Below are 27,585 nucleotides of genomic sequence, written 5' to 3'. Positions count from 1 at the left end.
ACCATCAACGTGAAGTCTCACGTCCCGCTCGTCCTCGACCTCAAGCTGCCAAACTTCACCAAGTGGTCCGCCTTCTTCACTGCCATGTGCGGCAAGTTTGGCCTGCTAGGTCACATCGACGGCTCCATCCCACCCCGGCCCACTGATCGCAATTGGTCGCAACCCGACGCCTGCGTCCGGAGCTGGATATATGGCTGCGTCGACGATAGCGTTCTCGACCTCGCCATGGAGCCAGATCAGACGGCACGCGCTCTCTACGTCGCCATTACGGCTCTGTTCCAGACAAACTAGGCCACCCGCGCAGTTGTCCTGGGCCAGGAGTTCCACACCATGGTGCAGGGAGATCTCACCATCGACGCTTACGCCCAGAAGATGAAGCAGACAGCCGACGCCCTCCGCGACGTTGGCCAAGCCGTCTCCGAGCCTCAGCTTGTGCTGAATTTGCTTCGTGGTCTCAACCCGCGATTCGCAAATTCTGCGGACATCATCCCCAACTCGGCGGTGCTTCCGTCCTTCACCTCAGCGCACAATACCCTCCGGCTCAAGGAAATTCGCCTCGCCTCCGACGCCAAGGTCTCCTCCGACACTGCCCTTACTGCAGTTGACACCTCCGTCCCTGTGCCCAGCCCCTGTTCATCCCCTTCCTGTCGCTCCACCCTTGCCCAGCCCAACCGTGGTGGCAGTAACGGTGGTGGTGGCAAGGGTAAGGGCAAGGGCAAAGGCAAGGGTAACGGCGGTGGTGGCCGCTTCCAGCAGCAGTCCGCCCCGTCACAGACTTCGTCAGGCGAGCGTCCCGGCGTCCCTCCAGCCGGTCCTTGGTTCTGCATGAACCCATGGGCTGGTATGCCCCCGCAGCAACCGCAGTGGCATCATCAGCCACAGTGGCGTCCCCCCCTTGCGCCTCTGCCACAGGCGCACACGGCGTTCGCCCCCCCTTCCATGACAGGCGGCTGGGATCAGGGTGCCCTCATCGCTTCGCTGAACCAGATGGCACTCCAAGGCGGCGCAGGACCAAGTCCCTGGGTCCTCGACACTGGCGCGACCTCTCACATGGCCGCCAGCGACGGTATACTTCTTTCCCGTCTCCCTCATTTGCCGTCCTTCATAACAATCGGCAATGGGGCATCTATTCCAGTCTGTAGTCGTGGCACTTCTATTATTCCTATCGCGGATCATCTCTTCAAACTCAATAATGTTCAATAATGTTCTTGTTGCTCCACATCTTGTTCGCAACCTCCTTTCAGTTCGTCAATTTACTCGTGACAATAACTGCTCTATTGAGTTTGATGCCTATGGTTTTTGTGTCAAGGATCTCCAGACCGGGAACGTGATTCTACACTGCAATAATGGAGGGGACCTCTACACCCTTTCATCGTCCAGTCCACCAGCTGCCACCTGTCATGTTGTTGTTCCATCATCCTTGTGGCACTCCCGTCTCGGTCATCCTGCACCCGCTGCCCTAGCTCGTCTCAATAAAATTTCAGCTATTTCATGTAATAACTTAGATCGTGCTGTTTGCCATGCCTGTCAACTTGGTAAACATGCTCGGTTGCCGTTTACTAGTTCTTTCTCACGTTCGTCTGTTCCCTTTGCTCTTGTTCACTGTGATGTGTGGACTTCTCCAGTTCTTAGTGTGTCTGGTTTCAAATACTATCTTGTGCTTGTGGATGATTACAGTCATTATTGTTGGTCGTTTCCTCTTCGGCATAAATCATACGTGCATACTCAGCTTGTCAATTTTGTTTCCTATGCTCAACCCCAGTTCAATTTGTCAGTCAAGTGCTTTCAGGCAGATAACGGCACAGAGTTCATTAATAACACCACCTCTACCTTCCTTAGTAGTCGCGGTATCCTACTTCGAACCTCTTGCCCCTACACGTCAGCCCAAAACGGCAAAGCTGAACGGATGTTGCGCACTCTTAACAATATTGCTCGCGCCCTTTTGCTGCACGCTGCTATGCCACCACAATATTGGGCTGAGGCTCTGGCCACTGTAGTTTATCTGCTAAACCGGCGCCCATCCTCCTCCGTCCTTAATGATATTCCTCATCATCTACTTTATCACAAGATGCCAGATTTCTCCTCTCTTCGAGTTTTTGGCTGTCTTTGCTACCCTAATCTCAGTGCCACGACACCTCATAAGCTCGCCCCTCGCTCCTCTGCATGTCTTCATCGGCTATCACTCTTCCCGGAAGGGTTACTGATGCCTCGATCTCTCCACTCGCAAAGTGATCGTTTCTCGGCATGTAGTCTTTGATGAGTCTTATTTTCCGTTTGCGGCTGCAAAACCGCCTACGGAGTCGCTTGATTTTCTGTTGCAGGATCGACTACCGGCGCCTCCACCAACACCCCTGGTGCCCGCCAGCCATTCTTCTCCACGCGTGGTGCACGATGACAACCTGGAGCAGGATCCGGCTATTCTTTGGCTCGGTCCAGTGCTCCCGACCCCCGGTGCTTCCACGGCTGCTGCTGCTCAGCGGCAGCCCCCTGCTGCTGCCGGACATCTACTGCGCCCAGCTGGAGGACCAGCTGGAGTTCTCGGCGCTCGACCGCCGATCACGCAGATTTACAGCCGGCGCCGTCCTGCTCCATTGCCCTCTAATGCTTCGGATGCAGCTCCGGAGCCGACCAGGTCTTCCTCTGCTGAGGTTTCTGCACCAGTCTCACCTCCAGAAGATGTCATCTCGCGCCCAGTCACTCGCCAGCAGACTGGGACTCTTCCTCCGCCAGTTCAGCGCTTGGGTTTCTCGGCCACGATCGCTTCACCACTTCCTGCAAATTATCGCAGTGCTCTTGCTGATCCGAACTGGCGTGCAGCGATGGTTGACGAATACAAAGCTCTGATTGATAATGGCACTTGGCGTCTAGTTCCTCGACCACCCGGTGCCAACATTGTCTCAGGCAAGTGGATTTTCAAGCATAAGCACCACTCAGATGGATCTCTTGCTCGACACAAAGCTCGTTGGGTTGTCCGTGGTTTTTCTCAGAGATATGGCATTGACTACGACGAAACTTTCAGTCCAGTTGTGAAACCTGCCACGATTCGGGTTGTTCTCAGTATTGCAGCTTCTCGTTCTTGGCCTATTCATCAACCGGATGTTAAGAACGCGTTTCTTCATGGTCATCTCAATGAAACTGTTTACTGTCAGCAGCCCCCTGGTTTTGTTGATCCTACTGCCCCAGATCATGTTTGTCTCCTTCAGAAATCTCTATATGGCCTCAAGCAAGCACCTCGAGCCTGGCACCAGCGTTTTGCATCCTTCATTCAGACTCTGGGTTTTGTCACTTCAGTATCTGATTCATCGCTGTTTGTGTACAAAGATGGCTCCAACACTGCTTACTTGTTACTGTATGTTGATGACATCGTCCTGACTGCCTCATTGCCAGCTCTTCTTCGTCGTATCATGGAGCGACTTCATTCTGAGTTTGCTATGACGGATTTAGGAGAACTTCATCATTTTCTTGGGATTTCTGTTACTAGATCTGCCAGCGGTCTTTTTCTGTCTCAAAGATAGTATGCAGCTGATCTTCTGCAGCGTGCTGGAATGTCTGAATGCCATCCCACAGCTACTCCTGTTGATACCCGTATGAAGCTTTCTGCCACAGACGGCTCTCCTGTTGCTGATCCGACACAATATCGCAGCCTCGCTGGTGCTCTCTAGTACTTGACACTGACTCGTCCTGACCTTGCATATGTTGTTCAGCAAGTCTGTCTATTTATGCATGATCCACGGGAACCTCATCTTGCATTCCTTAAGAGGATTCTTCGTTATGTCAAGGGGACACAGTCTGCTGGTCTTTCTATCAGTGCTGGACCGATTGATAGTCTCACTGCTTATTCGGATGCTGACTAGGCTGGTTGTCCGGATTCTCGCCGTTCGACTTCTGGATACTGTGTCTATCTTGGTGATAACTTGGTGTCTTGGTCCTCTAAGCGGCAGACCACCGTCTCTCGCTCCAGCGCTGAGGCAGAATACAGGGCTGTAGCACACGCTGTTGCAGAAACATGTTGGCTTCGTCAGTTACTCCAGGAGCTACACACTCCGCTACCTTCGGCGACGATTGTTTACCGTGACAATGTCAGTGCAGCTGGGAATCCTGCTCATCATCGGCGCACGAAGCATATTGAGATTGACATCCATTTTGTCCGTGACAAGGTTGCTCTGGGTCAGGTCCGAGTGCTCCATGTTCTCTCGTCGCACCAGTTTGCGGACATCATGACCAAAGGCTTGCCTGTACAGTTGTTTACTGATTTTAGGTCTAGTCTTTGCGTCCGAGATTCTCCCGCTATGACTAAGGGCGGGTATTAGAGATATACATAGATATATATTAGATATGTATAGCTAACTCATAGAGTACGTGTTGTACACGACTTGTAACCCCAAGCCGTCCAGGCTATATAATGAGAGGCCACCCCCCCCCTTTGGGTGTGCGGTGTATTTGCCCTACAATACCTTTCTACATGAAGGCTCTGAGCTTGGAGGGTGGTCTCTGGTGTTCAGCAGGGGCTTCAAAGCTCCAAGAGCTCATGCCCAGGTTGCTGGCCCTTGGTGCGTAGGCCCTTTGGTCGCTGGTCGTTTTTCTTGTTCTTTGTGGCGAGTATCTAGATTAGTACATGAGGTGTGGTGTGTGTGTTTGTTCTTTGTACTCAGGTTTGGGTCCTCCTGGACTCGTGTACTATTTTCTTCTACCTTAATGAAAGGACGCGCAGCTCTCCTGCGTAGTTTGAGAAAAAAAAACTTTAAGAAAAAAAGGTACCTCTTTTATAAAGACTGTTGGCAACAGCTTTGCAGAGGTCAGGTGTTTCCTCAAGTGACATAGTATGTCCAGGATAAAGACCAAACAAGTGAGACACATGTCTGTGATGAATCTCAGGATCCTCAAAATCTTGTGCCTGCACATAGAAGATAGAGCACAAGTGTTAAGACAATATTGTAGAAGAAAATGAGATGGAATGATAGCAAAAGAAAGAGCAGCATCCACTTACCCACTCCATGATTGTACCATCTCTAGCAACTTTCATTGGTGGGAGTTGTGGCAGTGCTTTTTTTATTCTCTGAACGACATTAGTGTCATATTTACCTAAAATCTGATAAATGTTCACAATGTTATTACTGAAACAAATAGATGATTCAGGAAGAAATAGAAAGTATGCAGTAGGGACAAAAAGGACAAAAGACTTACATCAGCAGACAATATAACAGCTGAGAAAACTTCCCTTATAATTGACATGTCCATAGTTGTTGAGTAGCTCACACAGGCCTTCTTACCATCTGGAGCAATAAAATAATGTTCTGGAGAAGTAGAAGGGTTGGTCTCCAAATATCCCCTGTGTCCTTCAGTTAACCAATCCAACAAAAAGGTAGCTGATCCTTGCAATATTGGATACGCTGTTTTCTCTAAAAATTCCTGCTAGGAAAGTGGAATTACTCACATTTGATCTTGTTTAATTTTATGCAACTTTTAAAATATTCAGGGAATGTGAGCATGCAATTAGTTAAAAGAAAACAGTCAGTTCAGAGTTCACCAAATCATCACATGTAATCAAAATAAACTATCCATATATTACAATGTGCAGAAATAATTGACGTAGATAAAGCTTGTGTACCAGTAAAGGACACTCTAGTGCAGTTTTTAGAATAGCACTGAAGTGCAGCATGTGAATCAAGAATCATTGAGCATCTTCAGCACACTATTGACATAATAAGTTGGCACACATCTTTCGTTCTTTCTGGTGCTAGTATGCTACATGTAACACGTGTAGTTCACATGACCATCAATTCCTAACACATTTCCTAGTGTTGATTGTGTTGTGCTTTTACTATTCATAGACAAGTGTCATGACCAATTAGAGAGCGTGCCCTCTGATGACAGCAGATGAGATTCAACTCATAGTAACACAAGATATTGTGCAGAAGAATGGAAGTACCATCAAGACGTCACTAAATAAAAATGACCATGACACTACTCTTTGTCTCTTCTAATATCTATCTAACTATGGAAACACTAACAATTCTCTTTTTAGTGTGACTATGGAAACACTAACAGTTTTCTTTTTAGTGTGATACACGAAAGTAAGGTATACTGTGTTCCTGTGCGGCTCACTTTGTCCAAAGTAAAACAGTAGTGCTCCCAGAGGTGAGTTGCAAGCCAAGGCCCACCCATTGGCCATAGAGCCCATACAGGATCACCAGCATCTGGTGATGTTTTTGCCCATAAGTCTGTGACTTGATGACAGACCCAACCGCTAGCGTCATAATTCACCTGTCAGAAAAAATATAAAAAATCAGATGTAGCAAAACATGAAATATCTAGCTTTAGACTGTTGTGTTAGAATTTGAGTAATTGTTGTCTGTCAATAAGACCGATGCATCATTTTATTTACACAGCTTCGATTATAACTGCATACTAGTATGGACTTGTACAATAATACCTACTCAGCCTTCTGTTAGCTTCTAACACTAATCACTGTCAATGTCTCTCAAGATGGCTTGCTAAGAGGGGCCTCTCTCATCCGGATAAATGCCCACTATGCGATCAAAGAAGATGAGACGATATAGCATCATTAACAACATGCGTTGTGGCAAGACAAGTATGGTTCAGATTATTCAATCCCCTGACCTAACAGATTCAGTCCCCCGACAAACGAACTGAGTTTTGGTAACTGGTGGCGCAAGACGATGAAAAGAATTGGCACTTGCAGCCTAGGTCACTTTGGGCTAGGTGCCTCACTCATATGTGGTCACCGTATGAGTGACGAACCTGTTGGACCCCCCCCCCCCCCCCCCCCCCGCCACTCCCCCTTCATCTCTCTTTTTTCTCGAAAACGCAGCAAAGCTGCGCTTCATTCTATTAAGAATAAATAAGGGGTAAAGAACCCTTAGTAATCTTTCTGTCATAAGATACATTTGTTCCAGTAAAGAAAGAAAAAGCGACCCTGCACCTACAACAAATCAACTAACAGCTTGGGCAGGGGCAGTCAAGTGGGATAGCCCACACACCCTTATATATTTTCTTTTCGTTTAAAGAAAAGATTGGCGAACAAATACCAGAGTCATCATATATTACACAACGACCAATGTACTGCAAATGCAATGAAGCTAAGCCTAGCCCACTTGTTTGAGGGTGTGAACATACGCCCAAACCACCCAGATTCATGTCCTGGTCAAGGAGAATGTGGTGCTTATTTTCTTAATACAAAAGCCACCTAGTTTCTCCTAGGTTGGTCTAGGATTTTCTGAACACCACCAACACCATTACCTACACTAGTACCACCACAACCACTGCCAGTGCATCCACAACCAGCAAAATTACCATAAATACATGCAGTGGATCTACTGCCAAGACCACAAATCAACCCTAATCATATAACATCTTGACCATGGCCTCAATAGTCAATATTCACCAATTCTGCCAGGTCATCGGCATCCGCCACCTTCCCCAACTACTAACTAGAAGCACCTAGGCACCTCAGCCTCCACTAACACCTCAACAAAGCCCGATCCACCACCTCTAAATGCAGTTCCCCATAAAGAACTTTCCAGGAATCAAAAGACGGACGACCTCTGTCAAAGACAAAATTATTTCTTTGCTTCCAAATTGCCAAGCAGTTACGATGAATATCTCCATAAAGAAGGGGCTGTCAGAATAGGCACCATATGGGCTAGCCATGGGCCTAGCACCAAAGCCTATTTGGCTTGGCTGCTCAATGTTATAGTAAATAGGAATAGTACCATATTGTCTACCCACATGGGGTGTTAGTCGTATGTATCCTATATAATCAGCCTATAAGGACCAATGCAATACATCAATCAATCCGAGACCTATTCGCTCTCATGGTATCAGCCGCCTTTTGATCCTTTTCTCCGCTGCGCTACCCGCGTGCAAGCCAGGCCCTGGCGACGCACTCCCGTGCGCAGCCTTCCCAAGCGCGCCCTCCACCCTCTCGCGCGCCGGCCCTCCCCGTGCAGCACCGCCAGCCCAGCCATGGCATCCACTCCTCCACCAACCTCTCAGTCGGATGCCACCGATGCCTCCTCTGCTGGGGCTGCCGTCCGGGCTGATGCAGTTGCCCAGCGCCTCGCCCAGGAGAAGGCCAACGCGGCAGCCGCCGCTGCTCAGCGTGCCGAGCGAGCACGCCAAGAGGCTCGCGATGCTGCTCTGGCACGCGTCGTCCAGGCCGAAGACGAAGCCAAGGCCGCAGCCGCGGAGCGTGACGCCGCTGCACAGCGCGCCAGCGATGCCCTGGCACGGGCTGCCAAAGAGCGCGCGGCTGCTGCTGTCGCCATCACGCCGAAGTCTTCTGGTGCGCCACCTGGAGGTGCGCCGATGCCTGATCTGCATGCAGCCATGCTTCACCACGAAGCTATGGCTCTCCTCCAACTCCACTCTAAGGCCGTTGCGGTCAGCAACATCCAGAACCACGTCACCACCATCCTCGACGTCGATTCCGGTAATTTCAGCCGTTGGTGCGATCAATTTCTGCTCATCCTCAGCAAGTTTTCGCTTCAGGACCATGTCCGTGAGGATCCCCCGGACCCGATCTCTCCTGATTGGGCTCGGATGGACTGCGTCGTCAAGTCTTGGATCATCGCCACGCTCACCGATGATCTAGGTGAGATCATCTCCGCCCGGGGCTCCACTGCCCGGCACGCTTGGCTCGCCGTCAAGTCGCAGTTCCTCGGCAATCGGGAGGCCCGCTCCATTCAGCTGGAGACGCGGTTTCGCAACTTCGTCTAGGGCGACCTCTACATCACCGAGTACTGCCGCAAGATGAAGAAGATGGCAGATGATCTCACGGCCCTCGGCAAGGTCATCTCCGACCGCACCCTCGTCCTCAACGTCATCTGCGGCCTCGACAAGCGCTTCAGCCACGTCAAGATGCTCCTTCATCGGGCCAAACCCTTCCCCACCTTCCTGGAGGCACGTGAGGATCTCGTCCTCAAGGAACTCACCATGGAGAACCGCAAGGAAGCTCCAGCCGCTGCACTCGCCGCCTCCACCACCACCACCTGGCCCCTGCGTCCTCTGGTCTGGGCTCCGGGGGCGCTGGTGGAAGCTCCAAGGCTCCCAACAACCGTCGCAGCAAGCGCGGCGGTGGCGGCAAAGGCCACGGCAATAGCAGCTCTTCAGGACAGGGCTCTAGACCTCCTGGTGGCACGACGCAGCAGCAGCAGACTGCCGGAGGGCGCTCTTGGCCCAGCTTCTACAATCCTTGGTCTGGCACCATCCAGATGTGGCCAGAGGGCCCTCGTCCACCTTTGGTGCCCATCCCGGTGCCCCCTCGCCTCCAGGCGCAGCAGCAAGCGCAGCAGCAGCAGGCGCTTGCTGCCCACCAGCGGGCTGCTCCCACTGGTGCTGCACCATGGGTCGCTCCAGGGTTTTACAACCCTATGACCGGCCTCCCCTCCTGGGACCCGACGGAGCTCGCCGCGGCATTCAACATGACCTCACTGACCCCTCCTTCGAGCAACGAGTGGTACATCGACACAGGTGCTACTTCACATATGACATCTCAATCTTCTTCACTTTCAAATGTTCTATTCCCGCTGTACCCTAACCCTTCATCTATTATTGTCGATAATGGCTCACTTATTCCTGTTACTGCCACTTGCTCCACAGAGTTATCGCCTACTTCACGTCTTAATAATGTCCTTGTGTCACCACAAATTAAGAATCTTATCTCTATTCGCCAATTTACTACCGATAATAATTACTCTGTTGAGTTTGACCCCGCTAGTTGTTCTATGAAGGTTCTTCCAACTCGGAAAGAGATTGTCAGGTGTAATAGCTCTCTCCTTTGCCGCTCAGGGCTCCTCTCCACTGTGGCATCGCCGTCTTGGGCACCCTGGTCATGAGACCGTGTCAAAGCTCGCATCTAGTGTTTCATTTCCTATTCAGGACTGTTCAGATTTATGTCATGCTTGTCAACTAGGGCGCCATGTTCGTTTGCCCTTTCTTATGTCCACCTTTTGTGCATCTAGCAAGTTTGATCTCATTCATTGTGATTTATGGACATCTCCGGTTGTTAGCATTTCAGGTTATAAATACTATTTGGTCATACTTGATGATTGCACTCATTATTTGTGGACCTTTCCATTACTACTTAAATCTAACACTTTCAGCAAGCTTGCTCACTTCATCGCCCACGCCTCCACTCAATTTGGTGCCCGCGTCAAAGCTGTCCAGTGTGACAATGGGAGAGAGTTTGACAACTCCAGCACCCGGCAATTCTTCCTAACCCAGGGCACTCACCTTCGCATGTCCTGCCCTTACACCTCACCTCAAAACGGTAAAGCTGAACGCATTATTCGCTCTATCAATAATGTTGTTCGCTCCCTGCTCTTTCAGGCATCCATGCCTCCCTCCTACTGGGTGGAGGCCCTTTCCACGGGGACTGTTCTTCTCAACATATTACCCACCAAGACTCTAGAGTTCTCCACGCCTCACCTTGCCCTGTTCGACAAGCCACCCACATATGATCATCTACGAGTCTTCGGATGCATGTTATCCCAACACGTCCGCCACTGCTCCTCATAAACTTGCCCCCAGGTCTGTCCAATGTGTTTTTCTAGGCTATTTCGCTCACCATAAAGGGTACCGCTGCCTTGACCTATCATCTAATAGAGATCCAGCACGTCATCTTTGAAGAAACGACCTTCCCTTTCGCTGAGCACCATGGTCCTAGTACTCCTGCAGACCTCGAGTTCCTTGTTGATGACATTACTGAAGTTGTGCCCGCTCCTATTGGACCGTTGCACAAGTTTTTGCCTGCAGGAACTCCACCCAGTGCCTCCAACACCACCAGCGCCCCTGCCGGTCCCTCTGCGCCCGTGCTTGGGGCGCCCCTGGAGCTTCCAGAAGATGTTGATGATCCTCCGACGCCCGCGCTCTACATCCCCCTGCGCTACGAGCATCGGGAACTCCCACCGCGCCACGCTCGGCTCTCAGGAGCCCCACTTCCACGCCACGCGTGACCACGGAGCTGACTGGTGCACACAGCGACGCCTCTCCACGCCTTCCCGCCCGTGTTGCACGCCGACTCTACATCCTCTGCGGCATCCACGGGCTCCCCCGCGCCTCCTCAGGCACCCCGCGGGCCTCCACCGGGGTTTCCACCTCTTCGCCCGGCTCGCAACTTCACGTACCACTACTCGCGTCGACCGCGACCACCACCGACTGCTCCTGCACCGGCCGCCCTGACTACTCCTGCACCAGCCGCCCCGCTGCTCCTTCACCGGCTCCTACGGAAGCCGCCCCGCTGCCCAAGGGAGTGGTTCCTGTTCCACCGGTGGCCAACCAACACTCCATGGGCACCCGTTCGAAGAGCGGCTTCCGAATGCCCGCCGCTTACCATGTTGTGCCTCTCTCTCCGGTGCCAAAGACCTTCCGAAGCGCTCTTGCTAACCCCAATTGGCGAGCAGCTATGGAAGAACACAATGCTCTCCTCCAGAACCACACCTGGGATCTTGTGCCCCGTCCACCCCGGGCCAATGTTATCACTGCGAAGTGGATCTTCAAGCACAAACTTCAGTCAGATGGCTCCCTTGAGCGGTACAAGGCACATTGGGTCCTCCATGGTTTCACCCAACAACCTGGTCTGGACTTTGATGAGACCTTCAGTCCGGTGGTGAAGCCCGCTACTATCCGCACGGTGCTCTCCTTGGCGCTCTCTCACCGCTGGCCTATTCATCAACTTGACATGAAGAATGCCTTTCTTCATGGCAATCTCAGTGAGATGGTGTATTGCCAGCAGCCATCCGGGTTCGAAGATCCAGCTCAACCAGATTTCATCTGCCTCTTGAAGAAATCGCTCTATGGCCCGAAGCAGGCTCCTCGTGCTTGGTACAGTCGGATGGCCAGTTACATGTTGTCTATTGGGTTTGTTGAAGCCAAGTCAGACACCTCGCTCTTCGTCTACCAGCGTGGATCAGACACAACCTATCTGTTGCTATATGTTGATGGCATTGTCCTCACAACTTCATCGACCGATCTTCTCCGGTGGATCATCTCAGCACTACAGCAAGAATTTGCCATGAAAGACCTTGGTGAGCTACATCACTTCCTCGGCATGCATGTTTAGCGAAGTGGTGATGGACTTCTACTCTCACAGCGACAAATATTCTGGAACGGCTGAGTGCAAGCCATGCTCTACTCCAGTTGACACCAATCCTAAGGTTGCTGCAACAGAGGGGGCCCTTGTGTATGATGCTACAGACTTCCGCAGTCTTGCTAGAGCTCTTCAGTACTTGACCTTCACCTGCCCAGACATTGCGTATGCTATTCAGCAGGTCTGCCTCCATATGCACGACCCCCGAGAGCTTCACCTTGCTGCCTTGAAGCGGATTCTTCGCTATGTTCGAGGCACTCTTCACCTTGGTCTCCTGCTGCAACCGTCTACTTTGACTGATCTTGTTGTCTACACCGACGCTGATTGGGCTGATTGTCCGAACACTCGCAAGTCCACCTCGGGCTATGCTGTGTTCCTTGGCGACAATCTTGTCTCCTGATCCTCCAAGCACCAGAACACGATATCAAGATCCAATGCTGAAGCCGAGTATCGCGCAGTGGCCAATGGAGTCGCATAGGCTACCTGGCTGCGCCACACTGGTGTTAGAATAGGCGCCCTATGGGCTGGCCATGGGCCTGGCACCCAAGCCTATTTGGCTTGGCTGCTCAATGTTATAGTAAATAGGAATAGTACCACATTGTCTACCCACATGGGGTGTTAGTCCTATATATCCTATATAATCAGCCTATGAGGCCCAATGCAATACATCAATCAGTCCTGAGACCTATTCACTCTCAGGGGCTTTGGTATAGGATCTTAGCAAGATGCATCATTTGGAGGAACTCTTGTGTGAGATCCCAAGTTCCCAACTAATTCCAGGATACTGCCAACATGCTTGACTGAAAGGGCAACTGAAGAACAGATGAAGCGCAGACTCCTCAATGTTGTTGTTGCAGAGAACACAGTTGTAATTATTTCCTTAGAGCTTTTGTTTCTTCCTTCTTAGGATATTCCTCGTGTTCAATCTGTCCATAAGGAGAAGCCAAGTGAAGACCCGAAGTTTGTTACAACATTTGGAGTTACAAATCCAGAGAAAGGATGATGGGGGTTGTATCTGATGGAACAAAGCCTAACAGGCTGTGTTGATTGAATTGGATAACAGAGGAGGTTTACATATATAGAGAGGAGAGTAGAACCCAAGGGGCCAGCCAGCCTGGAGGAGGTGGCACATATCTAGAGGAGATTAATGCATACATAGGAGAGCCCAAAGGGCAAAGACAACCAGCAAATGATGGCACAAGAACAGAGGAAGTAAATATTCTAACACCCCCCCCCCCCCCCCCCCCCGCAGTCGGAGCGTCGTTAGCACGAACGTTCAGACTGGAGGGAAACTCCATGAAGGCAGACGAAGGGAGTCCCTTGGTGAAGACATCAGCAAACTGCGACGTGGTGGGGACGTGGAGAACACGGACAGCCCCAATGGCGACCCGTTTCCGGACGAAGTCGAGATCAATTTCCACGTGCTTGGTGCGCTGGTGCTGGATGGGGTTGGTGGAGAGGTAGACGGCGCTGACGTTGTCGCAGTAGACGAGGCAGGCGAACTGCAGCGGCAGGTGTAGTTCCTGCAGGAGTTGGCGCAGCCAAGTTGCCTCTGCAACGCCATTGGCAATGGCCCGGTACTCAGCCTCAGCGCTGGACCGAGAGACGGTGGGTTGGCGCTTGGAGGACCAAGAGATGAGGCTGCTGCCAAGGAATACGGCGTACCCAGAGGTGGAACGGCGGGTGTCGGGGCAGCCACCCCAGTCGGCATCGGTGTAAACAGTGAGCTGGGTTGGAGTAGACCGGGGAATGACAAAGCCATGGCTGATGGTGCCTTGTAGGTAGCGGAGAATACGCTTGGCAGCAACGAGGTGTGTCTCCCGGGGATCATGCATGTGAAGGCAAACTTGCTGAACTGCGTAGGCGATGTCGGGCCGGGTGAATGTGAGGTACTAAAGAGCGCCTACAAGGCTGCGGTAGGAGGTAGGATCAGCCACGGGGGACCAGCATCAGCAGCAACCTTGGCGCAAGTGTCAACCGGTGTTGTACAGGGTTTGCAGTCGCTCATGCCATGGCGGGCAATGATATCCAGGGTGTACTGCTGCTGGGAGAGAAAGAGTGAGTCGCTGCGATGCTGAACAGCCACACCAAGGAAGTGATGCAGAGGACCGAGGTCTTTCATGGCAAACTCATTCTTCAGAGCAGCAATAACGCGGTGGAGCTGTGGAGAGGAGGCGGTGAGCACGATGTCGTCCACATAGAGGAGCAGGTAGGCTGTCTCAGAGCCACGGTGATATATGAATAGGGAGGTGTCCGACTTAGCTTCAGTGAAACCCAGGGACAGGAGGTGAGAGGCAAACTGGGTGTGCCATGCACGCGACGCCTGCTTTAGACCATAGAGGCACTTGTTGAGCCGACAGACATGTCCAGGAAGGGCAGGGTCAACAAATCTAGTGGGCTGAGAACAGTACACTGTTTCAGCAGAATCCCGTGGAGGAAGGCGTTCTTCACATCAAGTTGATGAATAGGCCAGTTTCGGGAGTGAACCAAGGTGAGAACAGTGCGGACGGGGCTGAATGTCTCATCATAGTCAACACCAGGTCGTTGTGTGAACCCGCGAAGGACCCAGCGAGCTTTGTATCTGTCCAGAGAACCATCCGCATGGAACTTATGTTTGAATATCCATTTTCTAGTAACCACATTTGCTTGAGCACGTCGAGGGACGAGATCCCAAGTGTGGTTGTCCTTTAGGGCAGCAAACTCATCCTCCATGGCCTGACGCCAGTGGGGATCAATAAGGGCATCCCAGCAAGACCATGGGAGCGGGGACAGGGTCGCAGCGTGGAGAGCGAGCCAGGGCTGTCGATAGCTGATCTTCCCACGGGTTGCCATGCCATGAGTGTTGGCAACCGGCGGGATAGGAACCGCTCCCGTGGGAAGAGGAGGATCCTGCTTGACATAGCGCGGTGGAGAGGGAATCATGCCGGAGCGTCGAGGAGGCCGCGGGGGGGATGCTGGTGGCGAACCAGCGGTCGGCGAGGAGGTGGCGGCCGGTGACGGGGTGGCTGCCGGGGTGGCAGCCGGCGATGGGGCAGCAGCCGGGGCGCGCCGAGTATAGACGTGAACAACGGGTGGCCTGGTGAACGTTGGAGCAGCAGGCGGCTGTACGTGCGGCTGTGGGAGCAGCTGTACCGAGGGCCCTGTTGGAGGGGGCACCTGAATCGAAGGAGCTGCTGGCAGTGGTAGCACAGGGGGCGTCGAGGCCTGGGCCGTGGCGAAGCCAGGTGGAGGACCCAGCGAGGCCCCGGTGGATCTGGGCACGGGTGCTGGCAGCGTGCCAGCCGCCCCCAGGGTACCTGCAGAAGGAAACGAAAGTGGCAGAGGATCTTCATCAGTTAGAAAGTCGAGTTCTGTAGATGGAGGGTGAGCTCGATGAGTGGAGAAGGGAAACGTTGTTTCGTCGAAGACAACGTGCCGGGAGATGATAACCCAATTTGAGGCAATGTCGAGGCATCTGTAGCCTTTGTAATCAGGGGAGTACCCAAGAAAGGCGCACAGGGAAGAGCAGGGAGCGAGTTTGTGGGGGGTGGTAGCAGTGAGATTGGGGTAACACGTGCAGCCGAAAGCCCGGAGATCATAATAGGAGGGCTGAGGGCCGTAGATGGCAAAGAAGGGAGTGATCATGTTGAGGGTTTTGGTGGGGAGGCGGTTCAGCGGGTGGGTGGCTGTAGCAAGAGCATCAGCCCAATAGGGGGGGCATGGAGGCTTGGAACAGCAAGGTGCGGATGACATTGTTGGTGGTGCGGATGGTGCGTTCAGCTTTGCCGTTCTGTTGGGAGGTGTAGGGACAGGACATGCGAAGAGTGACTCCTTTAGCGAGAAAGAAAGCACGAGAGGCGGAGTTGTCAAACTCATGCCCATTGTCACATTGCACGGATTTGATGGTACAGCTGAACTGAGTATGCACATAATTGAAGAAATTGGAGAGGGTAGGGAAAGTGTCGAACTTTAGGCGGAGAGGAAAAGTCCAAAGAAAATGAGAGCAGTCATCCAGTATAACAAGGTAATACTTAAAACCAGAAATGCTCATAATAGGTGATGTCCATAGATCACAATGGATTACATCAAAATTTTTGGATGCACGCGACAAGGAATTAGAAAAAGGTAAGCGGACATGATGCCCAAGTTGACAGGCATGGCAAAGAGGAGGACTGGACAAGGCTTTGAAGGGCAGCCTTGCCGGGGTGACCCAGCCGTCGATGCCAGGTAGTCAAGGAGGGCGTTGCCACAAGGGTGCAGGGACCAGTAGGAGAAGACGGTAGCTGGAGGGTGTAGAGGGGCCTGAGCTGTCACATCGAGGGAGGACGTTCCTGGTATGAAGATCCTTCACAGAATGAAACACGATTATCAGTAGTGAACTGACGAACAGATAGGAGGTTTTGAATAATTTCAGGCGCAACAAGAACATTATTCAGGCGAAAAGGACCGGGAATAGTGGAGCAGCCAGTGCCAACAACAGGAAGTGTGGCACCGTTGCCCACGATGATGGAAGAAGGAAAGGAGGATGGTGACATGGTGACCATACCAGGGTTGGAGGCGATGTGCGAGGTGGCACCGGAGTCGATAACCCAGTCCGAGGTCCGCGGCGGAGGGTTGAGGGAGACGGTGCTGAAGGCACTGGCGAGGGATTGGGTATCCCAGGTTGATGGCGACCACATAGGAGGGGGCGCCTGTGGTGCTGGAAACCCAGCCGGAGGAGGCAGCTGCTGGGGCGCTGGGAACAGGCCAGGGCCGGCCATCAGAGCCTGCTGTGGAGGAGGCTGGGGTGGTGGAGGGCCGCAAGAACCGCCGGGGTTGGAGCCAGGCCACATATGAATAGACCCAGTCCAAGGGTTGAAGATGGAGGGCCATTGGGACCCTCCGGGTGGGCCACTGTGGCCACCCTGACCGCCTTGGCTGCCCTGGCCGCGTCCTCCACGGCGGCGGCGACCACGGTTGCCTCCCGATGAGGCCCCCCCGGCCGGCTGAGGATGGCGAGGGGGAGCAGGTCCAGGAGGCAGAGTAGAGGTGGGCGGCTTGCTGGTCGAGGAAGTGACAAGGGCTGATGGCGGTGCCGGGGGAGTCGCCATGTTGAGCTCAGCAAGGCGCAGGTCAGCACGAACGTCGGCGAAGGAAGGAAACGGCCGTTGGCGGGTGACAAGCTGGGCCATGAACTGAAAACGTTCATTGAGGCCACGCAGGATGTTCAGCACCAAGGTGCGATCATTGATGGGCTCGCCGAGGTCGGCAAGAGCGTCTGCCATTCCCTTCATCTTGCGGCAGAAGTCGTCGACAGAGAGGGCACCCTGGGCGAGGGTGCGGAACTCAGCGTCGAGCAGCATGGCGCGGGATTCGCGGTTGTTCAGGAACTGCTGCTCGATTCCAAGCCAGGAGGACCAAGCCGTGACCCCGTCGCGCTCGTGGATGACATCCAGGAGATCGGGGGAGATAGTGTTGAAGAGCCATGACACGACCACGTCGTCCATGCGCGACCAGGCTGGATCAGTAAGGCGAAGCGTGTCGCTGAGGATATGATCCTTAGCGGCCGAGGATGAGGACATAGCCGCGCCACTTGGAATAGTTGGAGGACTGCATGTTGAGAATGATTGGAATCAAGTTCTTGATGTTTTGGACTGCAGTAGCCTGGCTGTGCAGGCGGGCAATGGCCTCTGCTTCAGAGGTGATGGAGAGGTCGTCGTCGTCCACAGTGGAGTCGTCCCGGAGCTGGTCGGGACGGAGGCGCTCGCGAAGGGCAGCGGCCTGCTGCTCCAGAGCGTCGGCGTGCGCGCGCTCCTGGTCGAGGGCGGCGGCGGCAGCACGGACACACTCCTGGGCGGCGGCGGCAGGCTTGAATGAGGTCTTGTAAACTTTGAAATTCTTGAAAGGCTTGTTCTGATAGTTGCAAATTAAATTGGGCTTCAAGTGTGTTGTTTGACAGAAAACTTGCTACAGAAATATTCCTGTTTCTGAAAAAGGAAAAAAGCCTTGGAAACTTGGACTCCAGAATGTTGTTATTCCAAAGATCAGAGCAGAAGAGCACTGTAGAGCCATCCCCAATAGTGCACTTAACCATTCCTCTGAAAAGATCACATAATTTCAAAACATCCCTCCACCAAAAAGAGCCCTTATCAGCAGTAGCATGAAGGACTTGACCAAGAGGGTAGTGAGCATTCCAAATCAAATTCACCCAAGGAATATCTTTTTTAGTATAAAATTTATCTAGGTGTTTTAATAAACGGGCCTTATTTTGACTTTTTTGTGGACAAAGATAGAGAGACAAAGGAATAGGGAAACACCTCACACCACACTGGGGGTTGACCTTTCATATATATAGCCCAATTGGCTGGGGGTACAACATGTCCAAATACAACGAACACAGGACCAACTTTTCATGTGGTTCATTCTAAGTTCACTTCAGGTCCAATCATGGACCTAAATTCACACTTCGAATGAACCACTTGGAAAGTTAAAGAACCTAGATTACCACTTTGAGAGCAAATAGAGCCACATGAGAACATGAGAAAAGTTTAGAGACCTATGGTACATTTCACTCAATCATTTTTATTCATAGGAACGAGTGTATTGAGATGCATACACCGACCAATTCAATCCAAGGGTTGGCGTAGAGATGGTCTATGTATGACTCCTCTTTCTTCTTTTAATACAATGATACGCAGCTCTCCTGCATGTTCGAGAAAAAAAAAGTTGATAGGGAAAGGTACACTCCCTCTGAAGTGTAGGCTCCCTTATGCCTCAAACATGGAAATAGGAGTCAGCTGCAATTATTTTATTTAATTGCACCCACTAGGATTCAAACTCTAATACAATGCAACCCAAAAGCTTAAGCTGATAGGAAAAGGTCTGCAGTTCACTTATACTTCAATAGATTGGAATTGTTTGATTTCAAAGATGCAAGAAACATAGATTCCTATCCCCTGCTGCAATGCAAATGCTACATTCCATTTGTTACAAACATCAAATACCTACATTAAGGTGTTTGGAAAGAGAATCTGCTAGCCAAAAATCACAGTACTAACTGCTTACAGGCTTACAGTGCATGCCATTACTAGTTAGTTCGCATGTATTGATGATTCCTACATATTTGCGCGCAAGTTCTTGTAACTCCCTCATTAAAGAAATGCTTGTAACTAAAACTTAAAATCCTGCATTCAGGTTTACAGTGTCATATTATAAGTCATTAGCAACATGACAGAAAAATTCTCCATCATCCTGATAATATCCAACACAGGGTTCAGCAAGAATAACACTAAAAATTCACATTGATATACATGTCAGTACATTCAGTAGAAATTAAAGAGTAAAAAGAAATGCTAATTTTCTCACGTATAGAAGGTAGAAAACTATAAACATTAGATTTTTCTGCCAATTGACTTACTTTTGCTGTCTTAGCCCCATTGACTGAGAGGGAGCCAATAAAGTCAAACAGTGGTTCTTGGCATTCGCTAAGGTTACAAGGAAGCGCAGGCCAGTAATTCATTTGCAGATTTATATTTGGATGGGGTGCTGCACTGGGAAATGAATCATACATCATGTTAATTCAAACATGGGATGATGGGATGGTGGAAAATACTGGAAACATAAATTATAAGAGAACAAGATAATGCACAGAAATAAGAAATTTTCAGAAAAGTTATTAATTAGTAGTTACTAGGAAAAAGAGGAAACAAAACAATTTTAATGTAATGCAGGAGAACCAGCATTAGAAAGATGTGCAAGTTTGGATTTATACATGATTGTTCGAGACTAAAATTTTTTCTGCTTTTTTCTTTGCAGAAGTACTCTAGAGATTTATGTACATCTTTTTGGAATTATAAAAATTTATTGCCATCCGCAAGTAGACCAGGATAGTGTCTCTGAGACAAATCATCATGACCCAATCAAAATATATAATAGCAAGGGCCAGTTTAACATTGTAGTGTTGTCCTTACATAAAGCTGCTGTGGAAAAGTGGGTAAGAAAATTTAAAGCTTATTTAGCAAACAAACTAAAACTATATGGTATCATTCTTTTCTTCTTATAATATAATGATACGCAACTTTCCTGTGAATTCGAGAAAAAAAAATGGTGTATTCTTCTCACATGGCCATTAATTTATTTGTGTTTGGAATATTACAGTATCTCCAATAGCAATTTAACTTAGAAAAAAAGGGTTAGCCAAACAGCAAAACATCTAAATGAAGACCAAAAAAGATGATCACAATACCAATGACTAAAAGATGTGGAAACTAAATGGTGATGTTTAACAGAATTTTTCCAAAATAAAAACTAGTAATTAAAGGATCGACTTAGGGTGAAATCCATATTCTGCTCCAGCTATTTCCCTTCGAAAGCTATAAAAAAATTAATAAACCAAGAAATACATAATTTAATTAGGCAAAGAAATAAAGAAAAACAAAGTCATTGCAAAACCATACTCCCATGGTGGTGAAGGGTCATTGCTCCATATCCCTTGCAGATTGGAAATTTGGGTTCCAGGCCTTGAGCACGAAATGAGTAGATAACGACCAAACTGAAATAGAAGTTCCACAAGAGAAGGGTCTTCATTGTCTTTGAAAGTTACAATTCTTTCTACCGTAGGCTTCACAAAATCTTTAAGGGCTGTCGATGTGGTGTGGTCAGATATTTGAAAAGCATAATCTGATACAGTAGCACACTGAGAACTAGTCTCTGCTGACTGAACTACATTAGAGCCTTGTGATAGTTGCAAGGAAACACGGTGGAAAAGAGTCTGGTAATCATCAATGTGGTAGGCTTTTAGCTGTGAATACGACGTGCTCCTAGCAATACTTAATGTTGTAAGAGCAGACACTGTTGGATCCAATTTAGATTCTGAGGGTTTGATGAATGCACTTTCAAATGAAGTAGTGGCTGCAAGAAGTAAAACAACAGAGTCGGCACAATCAAGTTTCAGCATGTTATCATTCAATACTTCCACTGTGCTATTGGCACCATTTATCTGCACATAAAGAATTGCACAAAATTTAATTCCAATGGGAGGATCAGCAGCAGTGTTGCCCTCTTGAGGTCTTTCGCCTGGACAGCTACCCTCCATGATTATTTCATTTGCATGTGTTACACGAATCTTGTGGTTTAGTGTAGTAGTTAAAGACACTGTGAAAGAGACATTTCCCGGTTTGTTTGCAGAGATTTTAGTTGCAATGACTTGATGTGGATTTGAGGAGAAATGTTCCCTTGAGTAGACTATCTCCCCAACAGTATATGTGACGGTGACTGTTGCAGTGTGAAGATCTAGCTCTCGTTTGTAATTTGTGTACTTGATGTTCTTCCCAAAGACCAGATCAATATCCCCAAGAGGTTGAAAGACCTTCAGTAGAAACACAGGTAATATTTCAAATTGGTAATGTCTCTAATTCTTTTTGTGTAGTTACATGATCCTTCTATCGATCTAAAAGTACAACACATACCTGTGTTTGGTCACCAGACAGATCATATGCAGCAGCTGTGGCTTCAGGGTACTTTCCATTATCAACAAAGCTCCTTACTTTAGAAAGAACAGCAGGTGCTTTGGGATTTGTATAATTACCAGGCCCACCTGTCCATAGAGTGTCATCTGCAGCAACATTTTTTCTTTGAGATGTTCACAGACATTTTTAATACAAAGCAATCAGCTAAAAATAAAGGTAATTACAAAGACATTTACAGAAATGTGAAACAAATATTTCAAATTTACCAACTTGGATGCTTAAATTCTCCTTTCCTCCATTGCACCACTGAGCACCTTTTTCTCAAGCTGCAATGACTAACGGTGTGTTTGGTTTTGGGATACTGGGGACAGGACAATCCTGTCACTGTTATCTGGTATGGGACAGTCCCAGTATTATGTTTGGTTAGAGGGCTATGGTCATCCCTGTTTCCTATTTAGTTGGAGTGACAGAAGAGATAGGATGAGAGCCACTCTTTCACACCGTTAGTCACCGTTAAATCAATCGTCCATGGACCCACACGTCATCTTCTCTACTTTTTATAACTATGGTTTTTTTTCTGGTGCCTTATCTCAACCTTCAGTCATTCACGCAAAGGAGTCGATCCAGTTCCTCATCCTTGCCCATCGGAGTCAGAAAGAGCGCCCGACGAATGCGGCCGTTGGCAACAGGAGGATCTAGGCCGCCATTTCCGGAGCTTGTACCGTTGTTCTCCTAGAGCTCGCACTGCTGCCCGCCCATGTTGGTTGCACCGGAGTCCGCTGGAGCCAAAGTTCAGCTAGGCGCTAGGCGGATTGCCGGATTCTAGGCGGTGACCCTCCGCCTAGCGCCTAGGCAGGAGTAATCGCGCCTAGGCGTTCTAGGCGTTTCCCTAGGCGCTGGGAGGAACAGGGGAGGAGGAGCTGCCGGCGGCGGAGGGGAGATGAGCAGGGGAGGAGTTGCCGGCGGGGGGAGAGAAAATGAGCAGGGGAGGGGACTGACCTTGGGGCAGGGTGGCAGCCGGCGGCGGAGCAGGAGGACGGAGGAGGCGGCGGGGATTTTGCGTGATCTCCCACAGCCGAAGCCATCCGCGCGCGTGCGAAAGGCCACGTCATCCGCCTTCGCGCCGCGCCATCAGCCTGCTGGGGCAAAATTTCGTGGCTCGCCCAGCTCTGCAACCGCCTCGGCGCCGCCCAGCGCCTAGATGCCGCCTACCCCCCCCCCCTAGGCGAGGCGGTTAACCCTCGCCCAGCACCTAATCGCGCCTAGGCGCTGCCTAGCGGAACTATGGCTGGAGCTCCCACCACTGTCCGTTGCGCATTGGTCCGAGGCCGCTGTCTGTGCCAACACGTTGAAGTGAGCCAGGTCGGAGAAGTGGCCATCGTGGCAGAGCTGGCCTCGTCAGCGGCGACAAGGAGCCACTATGGGCAGCGCAGGCCTGACGCTCAACAGGAGGCACACAAGTTTTGGCTACCACGACAGCATCTGAAGAGTTTCAAGGATCGTCCCATCCCTCGTGTCCCACAACAGTCCTACCCCCAAACCAAACACAGCCTTAGTTGGGGGCTACGAAAATGGAGCCAGTGCAAGTCAGCAATATTAAGGTCCAATTGGGCATGACCAAGGAGATACTTCATCGAACTGGAACTGAAAACATGAGGGATACTCATGATTTATACCATGGTGAGGACTGAAGAGTGGCCACGGAAAAAACTCAAGCATCACTGTCTAGGCTTAGCCTCTCTTGAGCGCACTATTGCTCTTTTTCGTTCCCAAGTTCTCTACCTGGATGCAAATTCATCGTTCTTTCACCAGCAAGCCCGGTTTCGAGAAAAGAATAATTCCACTATCAAACTTCAGGTCGGTGATCAGATCAATCTTGTTACTTAACAGATCTCACAAGATAAACATGGGGCTGTTCAAGATTTCTATGACAATTTGCTTTGTTAAGCTGTGGAGAGGAACTACACACTAGAGAGCTAGACCATAGCCACAAATTCCCCTAGTCGACGGGGTCAAGGAGCATAGTATGCTACTTGTGAGAGGTTTTTACAATTTTGAACTTTCTTTGAAGAGGAAAGGAGGTAAATGGTGGACATTATTTGTTGGCCTGGCCAAAAGTTACTAGACCAATTCAACTTTGACTTGGTATCAACAACCTTCAAAACTTGGGATGGGCACTTCGAATGAGATGGCTTTGGCTACAGACGGCGGAACCTGATCACCCATGGGCGACCATCCCCTCCATGCATCAACCAAAGGTTTCTTCACTATAGCAGTGGCTACCGAGATTGGTAGTGGGAAGAATACACTGTTTTGGACCGATTCTTCGTAGACCTAACAATAGACACACATCCATGTCCAGCAAACAAAATTGAATAGAGAATCCAACCAAAATCACCAACCATCCAGTCCAATCCTAAAAAAAAACTCTTCCCATTCAATCCCATCCAATCCATTCCATTAAAATCCAAATCATCCAACACATCCAATGAATCAAGCGAAACACAATATGCAGAAGAGTGAAAATCACGCTGTTCCACAACATGGGTCCCATGCACACCTGCTTCTTCCTAGCTTGTGTGTTGTGCCTTCTGTTGTCTCTCATCGCTTAGCGTTGGCAGGGGATGAATTTTAGCTCACCTCCACTCCACCAGCACGGCAACACCTGTGAGCGCCACCGGGCACCAGAGCAGGCGGCCTGGGGCACAATGGCATGTCAAAGTCAAACACCTCCTTCATTTGTGCCTTCAAGGACTGTACCTCCTTCTCTTCAGCGCCGGTGATGATTAAGTTGTCGACATAGATGCCGACGAGCAAGACAAAGTGCCCGCTGTCCCACTGGTACACCGCCGCCTGGTGCGCACTCTGCTGGAAACCCATGTCCTTGAGCGTGGCGTCCAGATTTGTGTTCCGAGCGTGCAGGGCCTAACGCAAGTCGTAGAGGGCCTTGCCTAGGAGGTACACCTTTCCTTCTTCTCCGGTGACGGCGTAGCTAGGTGGTTGATGCGCGTAGACTTCCTCCTTGAGGTTGCTATTAAGGAAAGCGGACTTGATGTCCATGTGGTGGACGTGCCACCCTTCCTGAGCCACCAACGTGAGGACACGGATCAATACTATGCGCGCCACTAGAGCGAACGCGTTGTTGTAGTCAATCCCCACTTGTTGGACGAAACTCTCATCGTGCTTAGAGGTGAGGTCACTAGAGTCACCATGCTCAAGGACGTTCTCGACCAATTTGCAGCGACTTCGGGGCTCCACATCAACTACAACAAGAGCACCTTGGTGCTATACACATGGAGGAGCAAGTGGTGGCAAGCTGCGTACAGATCATGAGTTGTGCAAGGGGGGTTCCCACAGCCATACTTGGGACTACCACTGTCGGTTAACAAGCTGTCGCTATCCGCTTTCAACCCTTACGTTCAGAAAACGGACAGATATCTGTCTTCCTGGCAGGCTGGTCTTCTGAATCCGATGGGCAAGGCTGTCCTAGTGAACTCGGTGCTTGATTCTCAGCTAGTCTACTTCATGAGTTCCCTTCAGCTACAACCCCTGGTAATACACCAACTTGACAAGCGGCTTCGTGCCTTCCTCCGGTCAGGTGATCAGACAGGCAGATCTTCACCGGCTAGCTGCCTTGTTGCTTGGATCCGGGTGTGCATGCCCAAGGAGCTCGGTTGTTTGGGCATAAAGGACATGGGGACACAAAACATATGTTTATTACTTAAACTCATCCAAAGACTTCACTTCCCTCAGTCATCTGCTTGGGCTCAGTGGGTGCAAAGCAGGATCTCCACCTGCACATTGAAGGGTGATGTTCATGGAGAACACTAGGAGGTACTGCGCTCTCTACTACCTCTTTACCAGGCACTCACTTCGGTTCAGCTTGGCAATGGCAGGTCTTGCTCCTTCTGGCTAGACATTTGGCACGGTGATGAGTCTCTAGCCGATCTCTTCCCAGTACTTTACAGTCACTGCACCGCGAAGGATGCTTCAGTCTCAGAGATACTCCAATCAGGCCTAAGGCGGGTTTTAGTGCCAAGACTATCCTTAGGTGCAGCACAGCAACTTCAGCACGTCGACGAAATCATTGCCACAACACAACTATCAGATGTTCCGGACCGACGACTTTCAGCATCTAGTAAAGGAGATGGCAGTCTTGACAGTGGAGCCATCTACCGCCTCCTCAAAGCAAGGGGCCAGCCCTGTGACGAGAGATCAAACTTTATCTGGCGGGACTTGGCGCCTCCACGAGTCCAGCTGTTCATGTGGTTGCTGGTACAGCGCCGCATACAATGCCACACGGTCTTGCTGAGGAAAAAGGTGCTACAAGATGCTATCTGTGAAATTTGCCAGGCCGAAGATGAGTCTCCTGAACACGCAATCAGTGGCTGCGTGCTGGGCAAACTGTTTTGGGAAAAGATCAATATGAGCCATGTCAGTCAGACTACAGATTTGCACACACTAACCCCTCCAGATGGTGTACCGTTGAAGAGTTTTCAGCGTTCATTGCCCTGTCATGTTGGCAGCTGTGGAAGGCAAGAAATACAAGGATTTTCAGGAATGAAACACACACAATCTCGCAAGTATTTGGAGCCTGCAAGGCGGCAGCAGAACAATGGCGATACAGGTTTCCAAACAGGAAGAAGCACATTGTTGATCAATGGTGTCAGATCCTTGATTTGGCAAGACAAGCCTAGTACTAAGAAATTATGTTTTTTCTGTAACACACATCACCCCCTAGGTGATGTTGTAAGTCCCTTGTAAACTTTCATCATTATCTGATGGGCCATTTTGGGGCCAACATAAATAAATAAATTTCAGGTGGGGAACGACTCCCCCCGTTGACCTTCAAAAAGAAGTATTGATTAACTAATGCCACATTTCTGTCGCTTTATGACTTACGCTTTACCAGGCTTCTCATATCATGCTAGCTGCTCGTGAAGCAGATGCCCTACTGGTTCAGGATGAGTCTACCAGGAACCAGCAAGAAGGTCAACAAAATGGAATTTCTGAGGCAGCTGCCCCCTTTTTCCCCTTCTTGAACTGATATATATAGTGGAGCAAAGCATCCAAGCACGATCCAAGAACATGGATGGAGGGGAAGCGGTGGCTTACGGTTAAGCTGGAGCCTCTCAGATTCGACGCCGCCCCAGACCATGGCGCCGAGGCGGCCGTTCCCGATCGGCGCCGCGTCGGTGAAGTACTTCGCCGGGGAGCCGAAGACCACCTTGAGCGGCCGCGCCTCTTCATCTGCCGGCCACCCGGCAGCCGCGGCAACAGCCTCCGCCATTGACAATCTGAGTCCCTTTGCGCTTACCGCTGACGTGCCTTTGACTGCTTTGCTTACCGCTTACGTGCCTTTGACGCCGCTTCTTGGATATAGGGCCGTACGTTAGGCCGTGATGCGCCGAAGGAACGCCGTTCAGCAGCATCGCGGCCGGCCCAGGACACCGTCAACGAGCTCCGTGAGGACTTAAAAAAGTATCAGACCTCCTGTCTGTCACATTCTTATATTTAGTGCTCACTTCACGTACAGCAATTTTTCATCTCAACCTAAAATCCAACTAGTACTAGAAATGCGTCGATAGGCTGAGTAGTTTAGTAGTTCAATTGTTTCAGATAGTTCAATAGTTCATATAGTTCCGTAGTTCAGCACATGGAGTTCAGATAGGCTGACTTATTTATTGCTTTAGAATTCATATGTTTGATCTATGTGTCATTTATTGTTTACAGCTGATCCTTTGCTTGATCAGAAAACGCAAATCTGCAATCATGTGCTATCCATTGTGTAGTAAAGTTCTTCCTTTTGACAGAATTTGAGAAGAAAAAATTGAGCTTTATGAAAGGCAAATCTGGTTTATGTGAAATGCAATGGCTGAACTTGACAAGGGAATACCTCAAGTTGGTTTCAGATTTAAAAATTCAGATGAAGCTTGGCAGTTTTGGGTGGCCTATGGGGATCGTAGTGGCTTTGATGTTAGGAAAAGATATACAGTACAAATTACAGCAAATTTGATCGTAAGGCAACATCATGTAGATAAGTTTGTGCCA

At 50.1% G+C, this 27,585-nt stretch overlaps 1 protein-coding gene across 2 annotated transcripts in view; it reads right to left on the bottom strand.

The window, feature by feature from the left end:
* LOC8060393 (alpha-L-fucosidase 2) overlaps positions 1-26,905 on the bottom strand; it is a 43,618-nt gene extending 16,713 nt beyond the window's left edge. The window contains exons 1-8 of one of the 2 annotated variants that reach the window (XM_021460026.1): positions 26,650-26,905; positions 21,535-21,680; positions 20,524-21,434; positions 19,485-19,617; positions 6,106-6,264; positions 5,185-5,409; positions 4,988-5,089; positions 4,759-4,894 (exon numbers count right to left, since the gene is read on the bottom strand). In XM_021460026.1, the coding sequence (XP_021315701.1) occupies positions 4,759-4,894; positions 4,988-5,089; positions 5,185-5,409; positions 6,106-6,264; positions 19,485-19,617; positions 20,524-21,434; positions 21,535-21,680; positions 26,650-26,824 (1,987 nt within the window). In that variant the 5' untranslated portion in view covers positions 26,825-26,905. The remainder of the gene's footprint in view (positions 1-4,758; positions 4,895-4,987; positions 5,090-5,184; positions 5,410-6,105; positions 6,265-19,484; positions 19,618-20,523; positions 21,435-21,534; positions 21,681-26,649) is intronic. The other variant, XM_021460025.1, reaches the window with a different exon arrangement.

Source organism: Sorghum bicolor, chromosome 4 (genome assembly GCF_000003195.3).
Source record: "Sorghum bicolor cultivar BTx623 chromosome 4, Sorghum_bicolor_NCBIv3, whole genome shotgun sequence".
Taxonomy (NCBI): domain Eukaryota; kingdom Viridiplantae; phylum Streptophyta; class Magnoliopsida; order Poales; family Poaceae; genus Sorghum; species Sorghum bicolor.
The sequence above is the reverse complement of the archived record's forward strand: the minus strand, read 5'-3'. Positions and strand labels throughout refer to the sequence as shown.